This window comes from Fundulus heteroclitus, chromosome 8 (genome assembly GCF_011125445.2).
Source record: "Fundulus heteroclitus isolate FHET01 chromosome 8, MU-UCD_Fhet_4.1, whole genome shotgun sequence".
Taxonomy (NCBI): domain Eukaryota; kingdom Metazoa; phylum Chordata; class Actinopteri; order Cyprinodontiformes; family Fundulidae; genus Fundulus; species Fundulus heteroclitus.
In genome coordinates, this window is record NC_046368.1 from 1655092 (window position 1) to 1667316 (window position 12225).

Sequence of the window (12225 nt, forward strand, 5' to 3'; positions counted from 1 at the left end):
TATTATTCCGTTCTACTCAAGCAAACTTAAAGCAAAGCTAACTATGGGATTTAATGATGTTGCTAACAACATTGGAATTGGATGTCTGTCTCCAACACCCCATTCCCTGGTGCTGATGAAATCGGTTTCTTGCCGTGGAGCAGCAAAGAATTGTTTCAGTGGATATATTACAGAGCTTGAACCTGTGCTTCAGTGGTGGAACCAGAATGAGCTGCTGACAAGCAATCTCTTGGTCCTAGTATGGCTAAGATACTGTTTGGTAGAAAAGTAAAAAAAAAAAAATGTGACACGGATACAAATTCAGCATAACTGAGGAGTCATTACCTGGCTTTTTGCTATATATCCTGCAGATGATTTGAGCTAAAGTGGTTATCCTGCAGCTTGACACTATCAAAAGTTTTTTTTTTCCTTTAGCTTACATTAAATTACAGCGTGCCTGTTAATCAATCGCACTTAGGAGTGAAGTTATGTGTAAAGTAATAAATGCAAAGGACTTGATTCTTCATACAACACTGCACTTGCAGCGGTTTTCAGTTTGTCTCAGAGCTATGCATGCTGGTTCGAATTTTTTTTTTTTTTTTTTACTGCTGCTGGAAATCTTCACCGTGTCGCATGACATTAAAATCTCACTGGAGCGAGTCGGCTGCAGCAAAGACAGGTCAGGCACTGCAGATGCTTCCCTCTGTCTGCACCGACTGGAGACCACCTCAGAACACCTCTGTGTGAACTGGCTGAAGGTCAAAAAGCTTTTATACACTGATCTTCACATCTGTCATCTTTTATGGTTATTGCTCCCAAAGTGGATGTAATGTACCCGATTTCCCTTTTTGGCAGATCATTTGTTACACTCAATCAGCAATCAAGCCTTCATTTGCAGCAAGAAAACTGTGAAAACAGCTTCCAATAAAATGCATTTATTGCACTTACATCTACTGGGGCAAACACACCCAATGCTATAATGTGATATATTAGTATCCAAGTTATTACCTTAAACAGACAAAAAAAAAAAAAGTTTGTCAAAGAAAACTTAGAATTGGCTTTTTAAAACCAAACGTTTATCAGAAAGAATACAATTTAAAAGAAATCCAACCTTTTCAATGACCCTCCATCTGGTAAAAGCAGTCTAAATCCCATTCTGTTCTATGATAAGCTATATGGGGTATTTTTTATTGTCCTGGTGGCCGGCCTGGCTTTGTGTGAGAATGTGCAGGTATCCTATAGATTAGGTGACAGTCAGGGTGATTGTCTGTAAGAGACAACCTGGAAACCCCTGGGTGAAAGCAATCAGGTGGCTGGAGAGATATAATATCCTCTGAGACTCAGAACAAGCAAGGAGTTGACTGACAGGAAGCAATGTGTTTTCCTTTTCTGACACTTTGTTTTCATTTCTAGCCTTTCCTGGTAAGCCTAGCATGCTCATTGTGTTGAGTCTTCTGTGCATGCAAAGGAATATTTTTTTCTGTGTGTGCAACATCTAGGAATCAAACATTTAACTGATGTTTTGCTGGTCAAGGCATCTTAGACATACATTTAAAGTCTCCTCTACAAACCATAAATATCACCCCACCAGCAAATGACACTTTGTTTAGCTATAAGGTGCAGTGAGAAAATAATTATGGCTCCTCACCACCGACCTTTACTAAGACGCTCCAAAATCATATTTTTTGTTTTGTCTTATTTCTGTTTAGGATTGAGAGGTTGACTAACGGGTGTGCTGTGGATCATTCGTCTGCTACTTGCTTGGGGTTATGTTCACAAACTAATGGATGGACAGTCTCCTTTTGGGTTTTCTGGTAGAGGTCTGAGTTTATGGATCCATCATTTAGTTTTCAAGCAGCCCCAGACCATGACACCATCACCACCCTTAGTTTTGACTTCTGCATCATGTCCTTTTTCTGAAATGCTGTTAGATTTGTAGGATGTACACCTTCCAAAAAGTTTTACTTGTGTCTCATCAGTCCGCAGAATCTTTTGTCTTTTCTGACGACCTGGATGGGTGGACGATGTACTCTGTGGGTTGCATTTTTAGATGTACTGGCTTACTTATGTTTTCCCTCGGGCTGCACAGTGGCACAATGGGTAGCACTGTCGCCATGGAGGAGGTCCTGGTTTCGAGTCCTACCCTTGCCCTGGGTCTTTCTGCATGGAGTTTGCATGTTCTCCCTGTGCATGCGTGGGTTCTATCCAGGTACTCCGGCTTCCTCCCACAGTCCGAAAACATGACTGTTAGATTAATTGGCCTCTCTAAATTCTCCTTAGGTGTGAGCATGTGCGAGAATGGTTGTTTGTATCTGTGTTGCCCTGCGATAGACTGCAAGGGAGTACCCCGCCTCTCGCCCATTGACAGCTGGAGACCCCAAAAGCGATAGACGTGTTAGAAATTGGATGGATGGATGGATGGATGGATGGATGGATGGATGGATGGATGGATGGATGTTTTCCCTTTTTGTAAATTAAATTATCATTTGAAAACTGGATTTCTGCAAAAAGGCAAGTGCTTTCTCATTGCCCTGTAATGACCAAAAGACGGACAAACTTAACCAGTGTCATGGAATAACATAGTCAAATCACAAAGGAGCGTGGAGAACGTTTTTCAGTGATACTTCAGCTTCCGATGTCTCTAGAATTTGCCCTCAGGTATGAGTTTATACAGGCATGATTGTTTGTCTTGTTCAGCTTTCAGGTTTGCTCTCAGATAGTAAGGGGACTTTCCAGCGTGTACCCTGTCTCCCGACTGACTGCTGCGGTAGTCTCCAGACCCCACAAGTTACTCTGGACTGAGAAAACATACATGAATGGATAACGACAAATGAACACATCTCATGCAATGTCAAATAGACACAATCAAAATCCATTCTGACATTTTAGTAGTTTTTAACGCGGAAAGTTGAGACAATAACATTTTTCTGCTTAAAGCTTAAAAGATGAACATTTCAATTGCTGGCAATGAAAACAGTTAAAGGTTTTGTGTGCCATTTTGTCTTTTACTTTCTGTAAAAAATTTAAATGAACAACAACAAAACAAGGATCTTGCTGGTTTTGTTGCATTTTTTATTTTTTCATTTATATATTGTCAATTCTTAAAAAGGTTGAGCCTGCAAGCCAGAATCCTCACTCACTTATTTTATAGCCACCCCTTAGGAATGCCTGTAGAAAGCAGTTTTACATTGTCTCAGTGACCTATCAAGGTCCTCAGGGAAGATTTGCTGTCGTAAAATTAGTCTGATGGTCCATGCAGATGCCAGAAGGGTTGAAATTGCCATTATAAGTTCAACATATTCCTATTATCAAATCTTAAATGTAACGCTCCTATATTTTCACTGTACTTAAATGAGCAATGGAACGACTGATGTTTTGACCTGCTATTTGAGCCCTAAATTGACGACTTTGTTTTTTACAGCGCAGAGCGTTGCATAGTGCAGCACTGCACAGCTCTAAGGAGGAGCTCAGACCAACAACACCCGGGTCATTGGACTGTCTGTGTCTGTCAAGCTAAAAACAGCTAGCATTTGCTTATGTTGTCCAGGAGATTTACTACGACACTGTCGCACATAAAGGAGCTTTACTGACTTTATGGGACTCTCAAACATCGAGGCAGCGATTATTTTGACAACGCTACTATACACATCACTGTTGCATCATGCAGGGACCGTCAGAGACGCAAAGCTCTGATGGCGCGACTCCAACGGCACCCCCACCACCCCAACCCCCAGATTAGATTTCATCTACATTTTAGAATAGAGTTGAAACCCAGATGTGAGTCCAGTGGGTCCTTCCAGTCTGACTGAAATGAAGCTATTTTGCAAAGTCTCTAGATGTGCAATCTAAAATATTTCAGTGGTGCTGAATTCAAATGCATATCAAGCATGTTTTTGTTTAGTTTATTTATGAAAAAATTATAATCAAGTTTAACTTTGTTTTCACTTCACACTTTGTGCTGGTCGGTCACTTAAAATCGGAGTGCAACACATTGAAATCTATAGTTGTAATGTGACGAAACATGATAGTTCAACAGGTAAACAGTAAACATGAAAAAAAGAGTCACTTTAAAACGCGAAGAACAGTGGAACAATAGTTGTTTTTGACATTTTTGGATAAGACAAAACTGCACACTTGGATTAGGCTAAAAAGAGAAGCAAAGAAGCTTTTCTGTTTCATTATGAAAAGTGACACCCACAACCTCCTTGCTTTTTGTTTGCTCACACAAAAGACTGAGTCACATTCACCAAAAAGTGCTTAATTCTCTGAATTCCTGTGAAGACATATTCATAATGAAAATACTTCAATACAAATCATTTAAGAAGGAAAAATATAAAGAAATATTTAGTTTACAATAAATATTTATGTAAGTAGGGTTTTTTCCAAAAGGCCAAATATATATGTGAGCTGATTTCTGTCCCTCACATCTGCACCAATAAGGGAAGAAATTTAATATAAACTACAAAATGAAAGCACAGAAATTTCCTAGTTATGTCTCTTTCCTAGTTATGCATTTTTAATCACATGGCTGCACATTTCCAAATGTGAAAACTTGCACACTCCAAATGGACCACGTATGCTCCATTTGGGAATGAATGCACACATTCACAAACTATTGCATATGTCTGCAAACTTATTAAAAGGGTGCACCTCCTCTATTCTCTCGGCTTGTGACTGCAGTGTGTTGTTATTCCCAAAATCTGCAGTCCTATACACACACACACACACACACACACACACACACACACACACACACACACACACAAACTGCATCCTTTTCCAGTGCTCTGCTGCAGCACCTAAACCCACACACTCACTGGAGACAACTGTCACACTTCATTCATGTTAATATTACAAGTCATTTTGTATTCTGCCACAACAGCTTACAGCTAATTATATGTCTCATAAATTATATATGTGCCGTTGGCTGAAAGGATACAATTTGCATTTCATTAAATGCTCCACACTGGATGAAATTACTCAGGAGAAAAGAGGTTGATGTATTTACAGTGTCTCTTATTTCATGACCATTAAGTTTCATTTCCATAAATCTTGTACAGATTTCTAAACAAAAGCTCGTTTAAGTTGGTTTATTTGGCAGCAGGCTTTTGCTCTGGCGAGAGAGAATGGGGGCTTACCTGCACACAGGAAGAGCACGGTGAGTCCCACGCACTGCTGTGGCCCCATGGTTTATTCAGGAGGCGCGGGGGGGGACCTGAACGGGTAACTCCTTTTCAGCAGGAAGTGGCGCTACTTTGCACACAATTTATCCCGTCTGAGCAGATATCCATTTAGGAAAAACACTCGGTGTGTTCTGTGTGACTCAACCTGCGGTCAAAGAGATGCAGAATTTTTTTTATTATATTCACTTATAGTGAATCTATCATTATTATTATATTTTCTATTTAGTGCCCCCACCCCACCCCTACCCCCCGCCATTGACCACCCGTTTGAAAACTTTCTAGCAGCCGCCCTGCTATTTCAACGGAATATTTCAGAAGAGCGTGGGTGACAGTGAATTAGACCCCCCTCCAAAAAATATATAACAAATCCATAATATATTTGGCAGAAATTACAACTGAACTTCTGTAACCCTTCACTTGATTGTTAGTTTTACTTTTTGGAAACTGGCTGCTTCGCTGAAACTTGTTGGGCTCTAAATGACAGACTCTGCTTGTTAACAACAAAACGCTACAGAAATGATCCAGTCTAACAAAGTGATGCACTACTGGGTCTGAGCCTCTTACCGTTTCTCCTCTTGTCCACACTCCAGCCGATGTTTACATTTGAGTCCAGATTAAAGGTTGCAAAATCGTCAAGCAAGACAGCAGCAGCAAAATAAAATGATAAAAAAAGTAAAATAAAAAAAAAAATCCCGGTAAGCCAATTTGCACCTTGCTAAGAGTTCCTCTTAACATCCGCGAATATGTTTATTCCTCTTTCTTCTCTTATTATTTGCAGATCAATTAGAAATCCGTCGAATTTGGTTGAAACATCACCTATAAAAACTGCAATATCTGAGACAGGGTCCTGCAACTTTCCATGCCGCAAATAGGAAGCGCGGATCGGGTGAGATGAGGCGGTGAAGTGGTCCCTTTCGTGCGCTGTCGCCACTTGGCTGTCGCTCCGCGCTCCGTGCCTCTGCACGCTGGTGCAGAAACTGAGGGGGGGTTCACACAGAGGGGGGAGCTATGGAGAGGAAAGGAGATTTGGAGGGGAGGGCAAGCTGCGGGCTGGGTTTGGCAAATGGGGATATTGCGGGCGTCACTTAAGCAAAGTCCTACGCCATCAAACCCCCACCTCATTTCACATCAAGATTGCGCCTTTTCTCCCCAAGGCGTCGAAAGGAAAAACGGAAAGTTGGTCGACTGGGAAACTCGAGGATCATTCAACTTTTTTGGGCTGGGCGGAGAAAATAAGCATTGGATGTGACTGATGGGAACCAGGAAAATTAACCTTATTACGCATGGAAAACAGCGATTCAAACACATGACTGAATGAAATTTAAAAAGAGAGCGATAGGGATATTTTAATTATATAAACATAATAAAGAGGTTTATCAGAAACAGAAGAGTAAACATGTTTGTTTAATGTTATCACCTCAGTCATCTGGCTGGATCTTACGCGTGCAGTCGGTGCAGAAGGCAGCAGAGATGCTGGTGCAACCTGTTGTACCGCGACTACTTCATAAGAGTCAACAGTGCCCCCTATGGATCTCCTCTAAAAGCCACTGGCCTCACTGAGCTCCATAACTCAGGCTGAGAGAGGAGACCGCTACATAAATACTGTAAATATCAGCCTTTATATGAGGAGCTAACGGCAGGCTCAGCTTCATGATCGCTGGGGTTTTAAACAGGAAAAAAAAAAACGTAATAAAATCTGGTTCCACTCTTACAATACCTTACAAAAATATCCATTCACATTTAATTGTTTCACATTGTCAGACTATAACCACAAACTTCTCTATTTTATAAATCAAAATATAAAAGGCTTGCGTGTGCATTCAGTCTCATTTCCTTTGATATAAATAAAACCTAGTACAATAAACTGCACTCAGAAGTTGCCACACTGGTATACAGAGTCCACTTGAATGTAATTTGATATCAATCCAAACAAACCTAAAAGGCCTCAGAGGTTTGTTAGAGAATGGTGAGCAAACAAAAAACACAGCAGACAAGTCAGGGATAATAGCAGGGTTAAGGTATAAATCCACCTCCCAAACCTCGAACATCTCACATAGCTCTGCTCAAGGTCCACTTAAGCTGAAATGTCAGGAAAGGAGAGCCTCAGTCACAGAAGCAACCATGAGCAACTCTGGTGAGAGGAACTGTTGACTAGATCACTACAACACACTTCTCAAATCCATAAAAGTTATTTAAAGTTTTTCATAAGCCATGTACCCAGGACACATGTGCCTGAAGGTGCTCTGGCCATAAACCAAAAACTGAACTTTTATACTACCTTCTAATGGTGATTATAAGGGGAATAAATAAAATAAAATTTAATTGTTTCCTTGGAGTGAGCAACACGCTGGAGAGCAGGCCCGCAGGTAAAGGAGACTGAGGAACTGAGGAACTGAGGACACCACAAAGCTGCAACGGCAGCACACAAACGTCCCTTGCGAACAATCTGAAGGAAACTTGTGATCAACCAAAAGGTCTGAAACACAAGAATAAAATAATCCAGAGACAAGGATCATAAGGTTAGAAATTCACACAAATAAACAGATAAAACGCTTGAGAACTAGCTGGGAATACCATCATAGATGATGATGATCTTGCAGCTCCTTTTAAGCACCAGTGAGCACCAGATATTTGCTCCAGGTGTGCAGGAATCAGAGATGACGGGACTCTCCAGCAGAGATCTTCTCTGAAACAGGAACTCACTCATACAAGGAACCAAACACACCAAGATCCTAACAAAAAGACTTGAAACCAGGACAAAGTTTCACCTTACCACAGGACAACAAACCTAAACACACAACCAGAGCTACAATGGAATGGCCTAGGGAAAACTTAGCTCTGCATCCAACTCCATATCTGTGGAATGACCCAAAATTGTTCTTAATTGATGTTTCTGAACCCATCTGACTAAGCCTGAGCTGTTTTACAAGGGAGAGTGCAAAGACATTTAGTCTGTTAATGTTCACAGCTGGTAGAGATGTAGAGAAAAAGATCTGATGCAGTTTTACAGCAAAGGCTAATTCAATCAAGTATTCACTGAAGCGAGTTGAATACAAAAGCACAGCGCACTCTTCAGGCTTTTGTTAGTAAAATATGAATAAAAAAAATATGTACCTCTTTTTCCCCACTTTACAGTTATGCAGCACTTTGTGCTGTCTATCAAAACAACAAGGTTTGTGGTTTTACCATCAAATTTTATGAAAAAGCCCAGGGGGTAAGAATATTTTAGCAATGCTCTATATTGGTGTGGAATTTTCCTTTAAGTCCAATTTCTTAAACAGCCTTATTTACAAGGAACTTTAAACCAGTAGCCATCAAACTGCATGTTAGTGGGTTTTTCTGTCCTCCGCACCCCTGCCAAGTAAAAGCCCATTGGCTAAGCTGGCAGTTTACGACTCAACCATTCTTCAAGATCAGAGCGAACAAGCCATTACGGGACACATAAACTAGTGACACGCTGAAAGGCAGCCAGCGGAGCCACCCTGCAGCTGCAGCCTCTTATGACAACGCCGAGCAGCGATTACAGGCCATCAGTGCAGCAAAGGAGGTACCCCTTGGGCATGAAGGCGAAATGCTTACTCTTCCATCCTCCATTGCTTTCTCCCCATCCAGCACCATTCCACTACAATACCGTAAAGAGAAACGCTGTCTTAAAGTTGGTTTTAAATAACTGTGCAGTAAGGACAGCTTCAGAAACATTCTTACTTCATGAAGGTGTGTTTCTTCAGCAGCTTCATTGAAATTTGGTTTCTCTATATATTTATTTTTTGGTAACAGATATAAATAATTATTCAGTCATGTTGCTTTGAATACCATTTTAGACTCTGATGCAAGAACATTGCTGAAGATGTTAAGTGTTTCATAATATTAAAGTTAGGCTTAATGCGAACAAAAGCATGTCTCCAGGTGAAAACGAAATTGTTTCTAAATTCAGCTTTTCATTTAGGTATTTTTTCTTCTTCTTCCTACATAAAAGGAACTATATATCATGCAAAAACAACTTTTTTGAGCTTTCAGCTGTTATGATGCTATTCCTACATCAAAATCACGGCCAAAATTATGTTTTGCTTGATTCCTGCATGTCTGGGTGAGTCTTGTGAATTCGGCTCTCTGAGATGCAGTCCATACCTGTTCTGGAAATTTGAACGGTTCATAACTGGTTTACGTCAGTGTTGCCAATTCTGCTTAGTTTAAGCAGCTTTGTGATTGTCTTTCTCTAAAGTCACTTGCCAATTTTTGGACTCACAGTTTGATGGGGTTTTTTGGGCTTGTTTTTTGAATATGAAGCTGCTTGGCTTTTTTTTTTTTTTTTTACTATGTAACTCTGCTACGTAGAGCACTGATTGATTAGCCCTCCAGGGTACCCCTTCACTTACCATGACCACACCAGCCCTGCCCCGTAAAACACACATCCAGGAGCGGTGATGCGAGGCAGAGCTCAAAGTTGAGATGAAGTGGCTCTTTTAGCACCTTATCTGCACAGCAACAGCAACTGCTCTTGTTCGATGCCATGCTGCACCAGCTCCAGGGTGACCCCACATGGAGAGAGGCACCGCCGCGGTGCAGGCGAGCATCTTTCTTCCGGGTTGGAAAATACTCTGTAGTGCCAAAAACGATGTTTCATCATATGTAGGCCTATTGTTGACTTTGTAAGGCTTAAAAAGCATGATATATGACCTTTGAAGTGTTTAGGGGGAAATCAAAGAAGTGGTTTCATAAAATTAGGACCAATTCACAACAAAACACTTATTTTTTATTTTATTAAAATATCCAGAGTTCACATTATGGCAGTATTTTTATCTTCTTCTTTTTTCAACTTATCTATCAACTGAAAAGTGTCTTGCTGTGAATGTTGCTTAAGCAAGATTTGTTGCATAGCACAAGTACACACGGGATGATGTCTGTCTTAAGTAATATACTGAGCCTTTTGTGATCCACTTTGTTTCTCGCGGATACAGTCCCTTGCAAATAGAAAAAGCTCTCTTTGAATCTTTACTCATTTTATTACTTGCATAGACTGGCATATATTATATTATATCGAGATTTTATGTGATAGCTCAACACAAAGTGTCACACAGTTATGTAGCAGATAAAGTAATGCATGGTTTCTTCAATATTTTTTGGTTTGTTTGTTTTACTTTCTATGTATGTCTCTTATAGCTATGCTCATCCAGAGATTGAAATGGTTGAAAACCCTTTTTTTTTTGCTAAATAGCCCCTGCTCAGACAGATTTGCAAAATAGCCCCAGCTCAGACAGATTGGATGGAGAGCATCTGGGGACATTGATTTTGAAGAGCTGGCACAGATTCTAGACGTTGGTTGAGTTGTTGTAACACATAAACAGTTTTGGACTAGAATCTCCCATTTCAGCTCTCTGGCTCTACATTTAGGGAATCATTATTCAGTCGCAAGTTGAAATCCCACCCAAGACGTTGTTTTTTTTAAGTCTTCAGCAGGTCTTCCAGGATCGGGATCTATTTAGCTCTATCCGTCATCTTCCCATCTACTCTGATCAGCTTTCCTGTCTCTGCTGAAGAGAAGCACCCCACAGCATGATGCTACCATCATCATATTTCTCATTATGGGGTGTTGTGTGACACAGTTTTCTCTATGTGGTACCGCTTAATTTGGAGGCTAATCTTAAAGGCCCATTTTTTTTTTTTTTTACATATGTTTGCTGTGTCCTCTGCATGGTTTGTCGCAAACTACAAGCGATTTCTTATGGTTTTCTTCAATGACTTTCTTGGTATCACTCTCCCGTAAAGGCCAGATTAGTAGAGTTTGTCCCAAATAGTTTTCCTGTCAACGGTTTCTTCAACCTGAGCTGTTGATGATCTCTCCTGCTCTTTCAGAATGACCATTCACCAGCTTCTCTGATTGTTCACCTTCTCGTCCAGCCTGTCTAGAATTCAGCCATGTCTCTGGAAATTCCTGTTCATCTCGAACCGATTAGAAAAGCAAAAATTTTAACAAAGAATCTATAAAACCTCTTGCATGGCAGAAGGAAGCCCTGAATATGCCTCATCCTGCACCAGGAAAAAAAACTGAACAGATGCTTTCTCTGTAGTAAGTCCACTTACTGCGATGGCAGTACACAAAAATACATCATAGAATCTGTAATTGGACCCCAGTGCTTGTCTGAGGCATGGTATTCATAAAAATTACCCCCCGTTCATCCTGATGGGTTATTGCCCTAAAATGTGTTTAGATCATCAGTTTACATCCCATAGCTGGTCAAACTATTATCATGCGATGACAGTTGGTATTAATCTTTTCAAACCTTGAGCCTGCCTCTTTACAAGCTCCTCCATCTGGCACACGCACCAATAAACTGAACTAACTTGAGTCCAAAGTTGCAGAGAGTCTGACAGCCTTCCTACATGGAGCCCTGGAGAAAACGACACGCTAGATGAGCATATACTGCTGATATTAAAGGCTAGCACTCTGTGTGATGGGATCTATTATTGAACTTCCAATTTGCCATTTCCTCTGATCCACACTAAGTGATGCTCTCAGGTAAGCCTGTCTGCTTGCTCTTAGCAGTGGGATGACCAGAAACACCTCTGCTCATCAGTGGCCTGTAAAAAGTGTTCCTCCTTGGCATTTTTTCATGTTTTGTTGCCTCACAAGCTGGAATTAAAAGGGATGGTTTGAGAGGTTGCTCCATTTCAGTAGCAGAACATGCCTACAACTTTGAACGTGTATCTTTTTAATCGTGAAGCAAAGACACATAGGACCAAATGACAGAAAACTTTAGTGTCCGTACCTGGTAACCCCTGCTAATGTCAGTACTTCATAGAGCCATCTTTTGCAGCAATTACAGCAGTAAGTTGCATTGGATAAGCCTCTATGACTTTGTCACATTTCGCCATGGGGATTATTTCAGTTCCTTAAGACAAAACTGTTCCAGCTCCTTCGTGTTGGATGGTTTTCGCTATTGATTGGTGATCTTCAAGTGGAACCAGATTCACAGAATCTGTGACTAGGCCATATTTAGATGCGTGGCAGACTTTGCAGATTTTCTATGTAAACCTTCTTTTTGAAAACAATGCATATTTTTTC

General features: G+C 40.7%; 1 protein-coding gene across 1 annotated transcript in view; it reads right to left on the bottom strand.

The window, feature by feature from the left end:
- Positions 1–6623, bottom strand: part of si:dkey-112m2.1 (transmembrane protein 132C) — a 226139-nt gene extending 219516 nt beyond the window's left edge. The window contains exons 1-2 of the mRNA XM_036139828.1: positions 5727–6623; positions 5118–5307 (exon numbers count right to left, since the gene is read on the bottom strand). Of these exons, the coding sequence (XP_035995721.1) occupies positions 5118–5166 (49 nt within the window). The 5' untranslated portion in view covers positions 5167–5307; positions 5727–6623. The remainder of the gene's footprint in view (positions 1–5117; positions 5308–5726) is intronic.
- Positions 6624–12225: the final 5602 nt, after the last annotated feature.